The 12,755-nt window shown below is 43.2% G+C and overlaps 1 protein-coding gene across 1 annotated transcript in view; it reads left to right on the top strand.

The window, feature by feature from the left end:
- The window catches only part of TNC (tenascin C), a gene marked incomplete at its 5' end in the record, with an annotated part of 49,105 nt that overhangs the window by 15,939 nt on the left and 20,411 nt on the right, over positions 1-12,755 (top strand). The window contains 2 exons of the mRNA XM_082492791.1: positions 3,832-4,104; positions 6,194-6,466. Of these exons, the coding sequence (XP_082348917.1) occupies positions 3,832-4,104; positions 6,194-6,466 (546 nt within the window). The remainder of the gene's footprint in view (positions 1-3,831; positions 4,105-6,193; positions 6,467-12,755) is intronic.

Genomic DNA, 12,755 nt, shown 5'->3' with positions numbered 1-12,755 from the left:
ATGTTGAAGGCCGAGTCTTTTTCCCTTCCGTTCCTTTGGATCTCTTTCAAGAAATATTGCTCAAGTTCTTTCTGTCTTGGTTTTTAGGTAAGGATGTGTTCCTCCCCCCGCCTTTTTTGAAAATTCTGCATGTATCCAAGTGGATAACTCTTCCAAGCCTGTTTTTGATTGGATAGGATGAGATTTAGCATGCTTCTGCTGTGGCTGATTTCTTAGTCTGGATTTGGATATGTTTGTGATATTTGGCATGCGTTCCGCTTATGGTTTGTATCGGAAGCAATAACTGACATGCTGTAGTAGAGATAAAAGGCATGTTTTGAGAGGCTTAGGGTTGAAATCCTCACCGATGTAAATCAGCAAAGTTCTTTGGAGGTAGTCAAAGTGTACTGTACTGATTTACATCAAGTGAGGATGTGCCCGTTTCTCTGCTGGAAGCATTTCAGCTCGTCTCTGTGTTGAATGGTTTTTGCGCTGGATCTGCTAGTTGGTGTGGTTGTGAGGGAACCGTGCTGTGCTTGGTGATGCTACCTATGCTTGTGGCCTGGATTCAGTCTCCAAAAAAGAAGTACCCATCTGTTTTCTCTGTTCTTAGAGCTCTTTAATGCAAAGCACACAAACTGTTTTGTAGGAGGTCTTTGCTGTCTTTTGGTGTACTTGGGGGTTTATTATCAGGAAATTTTAACTTGTAATTTACCTCTGTTTAGCACGTCTAGTCACACCACCTGGAGAATCAAACAATGAAACGTCACTTAATCCTACCGGCCCTGCACCTACAGAGCTAAGTCATTTAACAAAGCCCAGCACCGATTCTCGTGCTCTGCTTTTGGTGCCCACTGACCTTCCCATCTCAGAAGCCACTGGTGCCCTTCATGACCTTAATATAACACACAGGACTTTCAGTAGTTTCACCTTGTCTTGGGCAGCAGAAGATGAGGTATTTGATCAGTTCTTTATCACTCTGAAAGACCTGTCCAGTTTAAACAGAATACAGGAAATCTTTTTGCCGGGAAGCCATCGAGAAACAGAAATTGCCAATCTCACAGCTGGCACACAATACCAGATTAACCTCCATGGAAGCACTCAAGGTCAGCTGTCTTGGTCCTTGGAAGCCCTAGCTGCTACAGGTATTTTCTATGGATTCATTAGCCATATGTTCCTTTTCTGCTTTGAAATACAGAACTTCATTTTCGTCCTGCTGTTCCACTGCAGAAATGCTAGGCTTTGTGAGTCATGCCTTTCTTCTTAGTCGTTTTTTTCCTTTCTTCCTTTTGCACGGGATAAAACTCTTATTGCTATGGAATGAGAGCCTCGAGTGGTGCAGCATGGACAGTGCCCCATGCAGCTTTTAAGGTGACGTAGCATCAGCTCTCTTTTCCAACTGCATGCAAAGAGAGACATTGATGCATCTGCTATTTACCAGGAACATGAAAATAGCAAGATGCTACAGGTATTTCTCTGGATTGTGGCACAAACGCAAGAAGGATTGCAAGGAGGTTGTGGTTTGCAGCGTTGGCATGGAAGTGGTGATGTTAGAGAAAAAAAAAGATTGAAACACATTGGGAGTATACCTTTCTGAAAACTTCCACCTCTTATCCCTATTACATGAATTCCATGAGGAAGCAGGCCTGTAGCCTCGGGGCTCAGTTCAATAAGGATTGAAGTACCAGTGTGTAAGTTCGTATCTGGAGAACCTAGCTGGAGACTAGTGACTGTACCTGTCCGTCACCCACAACCAAATTCACAACATGAAATCAAATATTACATGAAAGCACACAGATTATTTCACACCTACTACAAGGCTAGAGCAGTCTCATCTCTCAATGGTTTGTTCTCTCTCTTTTTTTTTTTTTTTTATAAGAAACATCATCCCTTGACATCATTTGCCATGACATTGTCATTGTTTTGTCATATATGTTGGATGCTTTATGGATGAGGCTTTCGGAGGTCTCCAGCAGTCCAAGTTGGTGCATGATTTTGTATGAGAATTTCTTAGTCGCTAGAGAGCATGATGGGGGTGTGTGCGCTTCCATTTCAGACATGCATGAGAACCAAACGGGAGGAGGACTCTGCATCTTGGAGGCGAATGAAACTGAGCACTCTTCAGAGAAAGCTGCATTGCTTTTAAACTGTGATGATTACTGCATTACTTATTATAATCAAGCTTTTACTTAAAAGATTTTACCTTACTGTAACTTTTGGTTTCATTTCATTTTCATTTTAAGGCAGTGTGTTTGTGTTATTTGTTTCTGTTGCCACCAAAAGATCATTATTTCTGATACAACCAGTTCCTTTTCTGTCCTGCTTTCTCTTTTTCAGCTAAACCGTGCTATTTTTACAGGATTCATATTTTGCCTCAATATATGTCAGTTCCGTTCCTGACAAAGCAAAACAGCTCGGGATTCATGCATTTTTTTTTTTTGTTGAACATCACTGTTATTTCATAAACGGTCTCTTCCCAACAGGATGGGAAAAACTTGTCAAAACTTTGATGTTCCTGAGTAGCGGCAATTTACTATACGTTACTGAATCTCACTGAAGATGATTGGCTGTGATCTATAAGTGCTCAACCTCTGAAAATACAACCCCAGCTACCTATATAAGGCTATGCAGCAGTCATACAATAAGCATTCTGTTTTTATAGGGGGAAAATTTATTTGAGTAATGTTGCTGAGCCTAATTTTCGTTTATTCCAGGGCCCCTTTACCTTCTGCCTTGAAGTACACATAAAGCTTAAAGTTGAAGTTTACAACTGACAAATCGAATCCATTTCCCTCCTGCATCGTTTCTTACAAATTCTTAGTTGTGCAGATTGGGATTATTCAACTAGACTCTCTTATTATAATGCTTATGTATCAACAAGGCAAGTAAATGAGAAAAGTGCTAGAAAGTCATTGCAGTCCACAGGCCAGTGATAGATCATATAGGAAGATTTTTCATGTAGAAAAAAAACCCAGGTATTGTTCTGTCATTTTCCTGTATGACTGCTAATTTTAAGGAATCACTTGTAGTTCCTCTGTAACGGAGGACCTTTCTATTCTTGTTGAGAAAATGACCTGAACTTTCAGATTTAACAGCATCAGAGAGTTAGCTCTGATGATTCCCAACTTCCTTCGCCCACCCCCGTGATGGCTTTTGAGAATGTTGATTTCTGTGAATGCAGATTTCAGTTTGAGATGAATATCAGTAACTCTGAAAATCCAAGCTTCTCTGCCTCCAGGAAGGTTTTGTGGACAGAATAAAGTCATGTAAGGAAGACAAATCCATTAAACTGAAGGCATGCAGACATGGAGGAATTTTCCCCTTTTTTATTGTTTTGGATTAAAAATAGCTTGGAACAATAAATAGCATCCTTCTTGTGGACACAATTAAAAACATAAACATCTGAATCCCAAGTACTCTAAACTCAGTGTCTTCCTGCTGTTAAAACAGGCACTACTGCAGTGTTCACAGTCGCTTCAGAATGGCAAACACTGAGTTATTAGTAGTGCAGTAAAGTGGTTATAGTAAGACTTACTTGTCTCATAGGGAGTTGTAATTAATGTTGGCCAAACACTTGCAGCTTTAAGATGGTCTATAAGCTGCTTTCTGTAAGCAGTCCTTTAGTATTAATGTGGTTATGAATTATTAAATTATTGAATTATTACTACAGTTATTTTCTTAATGTTCTGTTTTGCCACATCTCTCGAGACTTTACAAGTTATCTGAGGCAGCTGCGGATGTAAATGTGTGTGTGCATCTCCGTGTCACTGATTACAACTGAAATTCATTAACGTGGAACATCACCACTGCTCTGTAATCCGAGTAACTGATTGACTCTCTGTCCTTATTCAGAGGAGGAACCTGAGCTTGGAAAATTATCAGTATCAGAGCCTGGCTGGGATGGTTTCCAGCTCACCTGGACAGCAGCCGATGGGGCCTATGAGAACTTTATCATTCAGGTGCAGGAGTCTGACAATCCCGAAGAAACCCGGAATATCACAGTCCCAGGCGGACTGCGCTATATGAATGTTACAGGCCTCAAGGCCAACACACCTTATAACATCACACTTCAGGGTGTGATTCAAGGCTACAGGACCAAACCTCTTTCTGTTGAAACCACGACAGGTATCTTTTCAAGTCGCTCATCCGTCTCATGGCTCCCTTTCTTTCAGACAGGGATGAGAGCCAGGGCTGTTGCAGCTGCTCGGCAAAGCTTGCTCACTTGCTCGGCTTTGCATGGGGTGCACTGAACTCATTAAAGCTTGGCTGAACATCTCTGGCATGGAAACGTCTCATGAGCAGACTTTCCAATAAGAGTCTCGGAGCCCCCGTGGAGCCCTTCACTTTTAGGAATGCTTCCCCCCCCCCCCCCCCCACCTCAGAAGAGTTGTTTTGTTCCCTTTACTCACTTCTCTGCTGGTTAACACTAACAGCAAAACCCAACTGATTGTTGTGCGTGCTCGGGAAAGCCCAGGTTGCTGTGTAACATTACAAAAATCTGTTCTTTATCATGCAGATAATCAAAGCCTGAGAGCATTTTTAGTTTTTACCCTCCAGAAGCTACCTCTGAAATTACGCACCAGCTTCTGTGTAAATACAAACTCAGGAGTATAGTATGTGCATCTGTCTCCAGGGCAAGGACAGACACCTTCTGTATGTTCGCATGTAGAAAAGGACACAAATGAATTCCTGCCAGGAGTAGTATCATGTATTAAGCCACATAAGGTTGGTAAACAGTCTGATTGGTCTGGAAAAGATAAAATGCAGGAAGACCAAATTCAGCAGAACTACCCTGGGATAAAACTGACCCGGAAGAAGGAAGGTAAGCCCCACGCTGTCAGAAGGACGCATGAAACTAATGAAGAGCCACAAAAGTAATTTTCTGGCTGATCTTGTGAAAGACTACAGTTTTAAATGAGACCTTATCATGAGCTTCGACTGTGAGAAGTAAATATATACTTATGTCTTCTCTGTATGGCTCACTGACTCTTCCAGGTGTTATGATCATTGGTAACAAACAGGGTATGAATTAATTGGCAATAAAGGGTCACCAGTGGCTCTTCCTTCAGGGAATTTCTCATAGGCAATATCTGCTGCCTCTGGGCTTCCTTACAGACCTTTGCAACCTCCTGTGATTGTGAGATGGCCAACGGTTGCTTGTATTTGATTTCCCCAAACACACGTTACCCAGCACAGAAGGGAATAAAAGTACACATAAGAACTAAATAGAATTAAAACATTAAGCACAATAGAGCTTGCTTGTTTCAGTAACGCTTTAAGCTGCCTGGCTTAGGTAGAAATGTGTCTGGCACAAGGCGCTTGTGTTGGGCTGTGTCCCGCTGCAGGCTAGAAGTCCTGTGCTTTGAGAGTCCTGAGTGTGAGCTGGTAGCAGATTGCCCATTGAAAATAGACAAATGTGGCTGGACAAAGGAGGCTCTATGGGGACAAACAAGAAAACAGACATCATGGGTGTCCTGCCTAAATATGCGATGTGCTCTCTTTTGGCTAAATTAATGAAAACAGCTGAAGATGCCCCGCTGAGGTTTTCCCTTCCTTTCTGGGTCATGCTCAGCACCCGGCTTTTCAAAATTCTCCCTTCTGGGGACTTCCAATTGTCAGAATTTTCTGAGCCTTCCTGTAACACCTCAGGGATGTCTACAGAGAGGAAGAAACCACAAGCAGCTATCACTGCTTTGCATTTTGGCTCCAGCTCCAAAATTACATGCCAGCTTTCACAGGCTTGAGCTGAAAGGGAAAGTAGAAAAGCAAAAAACCCACAAACTTTTCCTTTGGATAAAGAAGTAGCTCTAGTTTTAGCTTCTCCTAGAACTGGAAGCTGACTTTTCCAAATGCCTTAGGGACATTCAGAAAAGTTCTTTTGCATCTGCTTTCATGCTCAGACCTCGAAGACGCACGGTCGCTCCTGGCGATGAAAGGAAATAACCATAGCTTAGAAGCTTGTTTTTCTTCTTCCCCCTCCCTCCCCCCCCCCCCCCCCCCCCCCCCTTATTTTTTTATTATTTAACGTTTTGAGACGCTTCAATTTGATTTCTTTACTTTAGTACCTGTCTGCTTGTAGCAAGCTTTTACTCAAACCCTGTTCTCCAACGGCAGCTTGGATTGCTGCCAGCATGAGCAGAGAGAAGCACGGCGTTTCTGTGCAGGAGGAGGTACAGGGCTGTTCCCTTCTGACCAATGTTGTTTCCCTCCTCAGGAGTGCACCCAGAAGTTGGTGAGCTAACCGTTTCCGACATTACTCCTGAAAGCTTCAACCTTTCTTGGACAACCGCCAACGGGGACTTCGACGTCTTTACTATTGAAATTATTGATTCTAACAGGTTGCTGGAGCCCATGGAGTTCAACATCTCAGGCAATTCAAGAACTGCTCATATCTCAGGGCTTTCCCCCAGCACTGATTTTATTGTCTACCTCTATGGAATCTCTCGTGGTTTCCACACGCAGGCAATAAGTGCTGCAGCTACAACAGGTATATAAAACCTACCTCAATGCTAACTCTCCTTTCTTCTAACTCTTCCTTACAGGTTGTGCCCCTGTCCCTGCCCTCAGATACCCCATCACTCTGACCATTGCCAAATCCTCTACCTCATTGTTTGACACCTTCTAAGGAAGACCTTCTGGAGGCGTTTTGAACTGTGAATGTTAATCCACTGTCACATAAAGCAAAGTCAGTCAGTCACACCGTGAAGTGATTTCATTCACATGACAAGTTTGCTCTTGTCCAAACATTAAGGTTAGGGCATCCTCTGACACAGATGAGAAGCAAAAGAAATTTCTGAAGAACAAAGTGGGAGATGTTTCATTACGTTAGCCTTGCAGCCTGTGTTGGCATCTGTCACACAGCATAGAGGAGACACTATTGCTCTCAGATAAGCTGATTTCCAGATACAGTTTTTATCCTGATTTGCTAAATAGATTTCAGGCACTTTATCAGTCTGTGACAGCAGACTCCTAGAAGGCAGATGCGTTGCTTAAATTCAGCTTCAGAATTCAGTTTACATGGGATGAGAGATTGAAAGAGTCCATTTGACTTGATGATGTGAATGAAATAGGAAGGCATTTAATTGTTGGCATATTAAGCATCTTGAGGTTTTACAGTTGACAGTTTTTCTAGAAAAGACTGGGAAGTCAAATGTTCGATGTGCTCTAGCCAATTACAGTATGAAAGTGGAAGGAGAGATTATGGAAGCAGAAGGTGCATTCTCATAGTAGGCAGATAATAGCTCATGTTGTGATTATTCAATATCTCTAGCAAATTTTGCCTGCTCACATGATTTTAGGAAAAGTTGTCATAGCAATTTGTCATAGCAATAGATTAATGTGGTCAATGGCATTAAACAGAATATCAAATTTCAGTGATGAGATAATACGGAGTTGCGGTTTCTAGCACCAGCACATTGTGAATATCCTCACTGAGTCATGAGTAACATGGGCAGGGTGACTGCAGGGGTTGTGGTATGGAAAACATCGAGAAACACAAGGCTAGATGATTTTTGTGACCTGTGGCTCATATGAACTCAAACTTCTGTATTATTTTATTTTGTTGCTTTGGGTTTTAATAATTGCAATACATTTCCATTTGTTTTTCTTCCTGTAGTAGAGGAACCTCTCCTTAGCAAACTTACTGTATCAAATGCTACCTCAGACAGCATGTCGCTCACGTGGGAAGCGCAGGACAATGCCTTTGACCATTTTATTCTAGAAGTCAGAAACTCTGACTTCCCTTTGGACTCCCTGGTGCACACAGTGCCAGGGGCCTCCCGGCGCTATGTAGTCACCAACCTCAAAGCTGCCACTAATTACACTGTCCAACTCCACGGTGTAATTGATGGGCAAGGTGGTCAGACCTTGACAGCACTGGCAACCACAGGTATTTCACTGTTTCACCTTCCAGGTTTGCTTTTTTCTCTTCTTTCTTTTGCTGTCCACCAAACTGCTCTAAAACATGGCTCCAACTCATCATCGTTCCTTTGGCAAATTGTAGGGAGATCGCTATGAGGGGAGGCTGAAATAAGCTGGGCTTGAGAGAGCTTGGAAAAACAGAGATCTGAGACTATGGAAAAGGCTGAAAAAGTGCCCCCAGCATTAAGGGAGCCAGTAGTAAACCATGATTGGTTTCCTTATATATACACTTACCTGCAAGTTCTGTGTATATATAATTGACTTGCTCCAGACAGTTAATATTTTTCATAGAGTATCTTTGCACTTGATCTGGAATAAAGTTCTTGTTCATCCCATCCTCACTTGCTTTGTTGTGGGTGGGAGGCCTTCATGTCTTTATCAGCCTGGAGAGGCACCTGCATGCCATTTTCGTTCTTTGTTCTTAAAACCAAATGTCTTCCAAGACATTTGTATCTCCTGGGGGAGTTTCATTCAGCATGCAAAATGACCAACCAAAGCTGCATGGAGTGGTCTGGCTGCCTTGTGCTGGTTGTGATGCTCTTCTCTGCCGAGCGTTTTTATGCGCTCCCAGCAGAGAGCAGGGCTCAAAAAGCAAGTTCACCTCTTCTTGATGGTCAGCCCACCACTCTGTCACTTGCATTGCTACCTTTGAGGCTCTAAGACCTGTCTTGTTTCACTGGATGTCAGAGCTTTTCCTGTGGTGATGGCGATTCCAGGATGGCAGAAGATCACTAAGATTTGCCTGAAGAGATAATTTCAACTTATTTTGCATGTGGTGTTCTTTGGAGTCTGGGTCTCATGATGTGAACGTGCCTGACTGGATGCAAGTGGCATGTGAAGGAATGTGCCCATTTCAGGATGAGACTGGAAAGGATCCGTATGTCCTCTCTGACTGCATGCGGGGCTGGTGGCTCCACGCTCGGTTTCACTGGGTTCTGCACCCAAGCCTGTTCGCTTTGTGGATATTTTCTCATCTCCTCCCCTGTCTTTGGAAGTACCATGCTTACATGGTGACATCTTCACTGTCAGCCATGAAGGCATTGGCGGTCACTCGTTGACAGCATGGCAACAGCATGTGTCCTTAATTGGGGCCACTTGGATTCACCTGTTCCTAGACATTTCCAGGGAAGAAGCTGGACTATTATTTTTAAATGTCTTGCAATACGGGACGGGAGTAAAAGTTGGAACATCTTGCAGCAGTTCATATTTCAGTTAAGAAAAGGATTTCATTCTTTCACTGTTCCCTTTGTTGACGGGATACGTCTTTCTTACTTTTTCTCCCAGCATGAATCACTTACATAGTTATTTTCCTGTCTCTCACTGGCTGCATTTCCCAAGGTGTTCTGGGTTTATACTCAATTGGTAAGAGAAAAAATAGAAAATCAGCTCTGAGAGGAGACACAGGATTCTCTGACCACCTGACTGCTGGGTCATGTCTGTGCTCTCTCTGTGCTCTAACGAAGCTGTAATGATTTTATGCTAAATGGAATAGCTTTAAAACAAGATGGGTGAGGAGCTCTCCTCCTCCTGTAGCCTGAAGGCCAAGTTTCTCCCCTGGCAAGGGAGAGATGTGATTTTGAATTTCCCCTGGCAGAAAGGGGAAGTCTTGGCTTCTTAAAGAAGTGCCCTGACCACTGCACAGTCAGAAAGGAGAGCGACAGCAGTGTTGTGGGGGGTTTTGTTCAGTCTATTAGATATTCTCTGATTGTGCCTCGTCAGAGGATGAGGAACACCTGATCTGCGGAGTCCAGGGAGGTTTTGGCCCGAGATTAGTGCTGAGGTAATCACTGTTAGGACTGAAACCCCTCATCAACTTCAGGGTCCAAAAAAAAAAAAAATGTATCTACAACTCCAGGCAACAGAAACACTAAACAGAGGCTGAAGTGGGAATTTAAGGATGTCTATTTTGGACTCACCTAATTCCTGCCTGAATCCTACTTTATCTCCTTGCTCTAGGTTTTTATTCCCATCAAATTCCCAGTGCAAAGTTCCTGCGACTTCTGTGGTTTTACCACAGGACTGTACACTGTTGGTGCTTCTGTAAATCAGGCTCACATTTCATTGGGAAAATTGAGAGTTTTTAAGAAAATTAAATGAAAAAATAAATTTAGAGTCAGCACTAATTTCAGTGGCTTCTTTCCAAAACCTTACAAAATAACTCTTGCACTCTTTTTTTTTCCTTTTTTTCTTCAACCACTGTGAGACAAAGCTAAAACGTTCAGCCTTATCTTTAATCGTCTATAAACCTCCGCTGCTAATTCCCCCAGCCCCTGGAGTAACGCTTGTCTCTTCACCTGTGTTCCTTTCTCCTTCAGAGGCTGAGCCACAGCTGGGCACGCTCACACTCACAAACGTTACCCCCGACAGCTTCAACCTCTCGTGGACCACAAGAGATGGGCCTTTTGCCAAGTTTGTTATACACATAAGAGATTCCTATGCAGCACACGAACCTCAGGAGCTTACGGTGTCGGGAGGTGCTCGCAGCGCTCACATCTCAGGCCTGCTAGATTACACTGGCTATGACATTAACATTAAGGGGACCACCAGTGCAGGTGTTCACACAGAGCCCCTCACTGCTTTTGTCATGACAGGTACCCGCTTAAAGGTTTGGAGTCTATTTATTGGCTTATAAAATTATCTATTCCAGCATGGATTGAAAAATAAACAAACCCAAAAAAAAAAAAAACCAAAACCAAACGACTCTACAGCACTGAATATCTTGTCCAGCATCAATGGTTTTTTTTGTGAACTTCGTGCAAGGATGGGTCAGACCAGTCACGTTGACCTCAAAAAAAAATAAATTCTAGGAAGAGTACTAGGTTAAAGTGAGTTTTAAAAGCCCTCTGGAGTCTTTCTCACATGTGTAATAATCTATTTTAACTCCTGAAGTTTGAGAGGGAAATTTACCTAATATTCAGTTGTTGCACCTGAAAGTTCCAGAGAGGACTGGATTTTAGAGCACCTCCTTTCCTCTGATATCCCCTCAACACATCCCTTATGTCTGAATATTTTGGCCAGATTTTGGCTGGGATCGGTTGTACATCACGTGCCTCCTGGGTGATCAAATAAATGCCACAGGATTCACCTTCTGTGTATTGTGTGGCCAGTACGTGCGACTAGGGCTTGTCGCATAGACGTAGGGACGCCTTAAACGGATGAATGGAGAAATTGAGGCCTTTTCCTCTTTCTTCTCTCTTCACCAACGTGCAGTGGGAACACCAGTTGCAGTAGCAGCATCGCTCGTGGCATCTGGGCTGGGCTGTCAGTGTCTGGGAAAGGCAATGTTCGTTATCGTTTTCCTTAAGGCGAGCGGTTGTGTTGTGCACCAGCTCTGATCTGCCCCTTCATGACGTTCCATCACATAGTCAGAAGTGAGTAACTCGGCTTTCCAAATCCCCACTCGTTTGCTCCACCAGAGCACAAATGATTCCTTTTTGAAAATTGGTATTTTGAGAGGAAGCTTCCCCCCGCAGCTAGGTAAACACGGGGCGCTCTGCACAGCAGAAGGACGTGCCAGCAGTTCACTTCAACCTGCTGGCTTTAGTGTGCTGGTGTCACTCAACAACTCTCCCAGGAAAAGAATTTCAGCATTTTGGGCTCTTAATTTGTTTACCCACCCTCCCAGAAACCAAACCAAAATGTGACTCTTTGAGGGGTTGCTTGATTAGAAGCAAGTCAGCTGCAAAAGTGTCTCCAAATTGAGTAAATTCGAGCTGAATCTCTGGCACCCAAATGTGTAAACATCAAAGCATAAGGACTTCCAAATTCTACAATCTTAGGAGGGAATTTTCATGCCAAATTCTAACAGAACATCCATTTCAGCAGTTGTGAAATGTCAAAACCAAACCCAAATCCTGTTCCCAGAGAAAGTTCTGTGTTTAACTAACTGGTATCTTCTGAAGTGAGTGGAATTTGAGGGATCGGAAGATCAGATGAGTTCGCTCCTGGGACAACAAAGCAAGGTTTGTCAAATAATTTAGAGAAATACTAGCGATTCCTGGGATCCAGGATGAAGGCCAGGGCTTAGCAGAGCCAGTTGATCTTCCTATTTGACTTGTCAGGTTTTGAGTGAGCAAAACACACTGAGAAGCTGTCTTGTGAAAATTTGGCCTTTGTTTCTTTTCAGAGACTTGGTGGGAGAGTTTTAAGGGGTTGATCCACAGCCTCGAAACGTTGACAAATGTCATGCTGATGTGAAAAAAAAATAAAAAGACCCTTCACTGGAATTTCTTTAAGTTGTCAACATACCATAGTAGCAGCTGCCTGTGAAGCTCTTTGGACAGATTATTGCCCTGTTCTGCAGTCACTAGCCCCTGCCCTTAGCCAGCGCGAACTCTGGCTTCTCTCCTATCCCCTGCAAAAACCAATCTTGCAAGTATGTAGTACTTGCACTGGCTGTGACCCTGACCGGTCTGTGTCCTACTTCTGGCAGTCCTTGTGACATGTCTGACCCCTCCACCGTTGAAAAGAAAAGCTGGAGATATTCATGTGAAGTAGAGAGCTAAAGAAGCAAAATACAGGAATTGTGGATGCCAAAGTTGAGACTTGTCCCTAAAGCACTGATGGTGGGCACAAGTGGAAGGAAAGGAAAGCTTTATGCATAGCATTTCAAAGCAGTTTTGGTTGTAACTGTCTTTCAGTGCATGTGTGACAGGAGAAATGTGCTTACGCAGTGAGTTTGGAAGGAATTTCAATGGAGCTTGTGAAAGGAGGTGCTGAGACACCCCTAATGAAAATCAAGAATTGAGCATCTGACTTCTGGAGGCTCCATTGAAAATCCAAGTCTTGTGGTCCTGGCTATGCACTTCTATTAAATCCATACTTTGGGGAAAAATGTGATTTATGTTTGGTGGAAT

Source organism: Vanellus vanellus (assembly GCF_965231255.1).
Source record: "Vanellus vanellus genome assembly, chromosome: 18".
In the NCBI taxonomy this organism is placed as follows: Eukaryota; Metazoa; Chordata; class Aves; order Charadriiformes; family Charadriidae; genus Vanellus; species Vanellus vanellus.
This window is presented reverse-complemented; position numbering and strand designations above follow the sequence as displayed.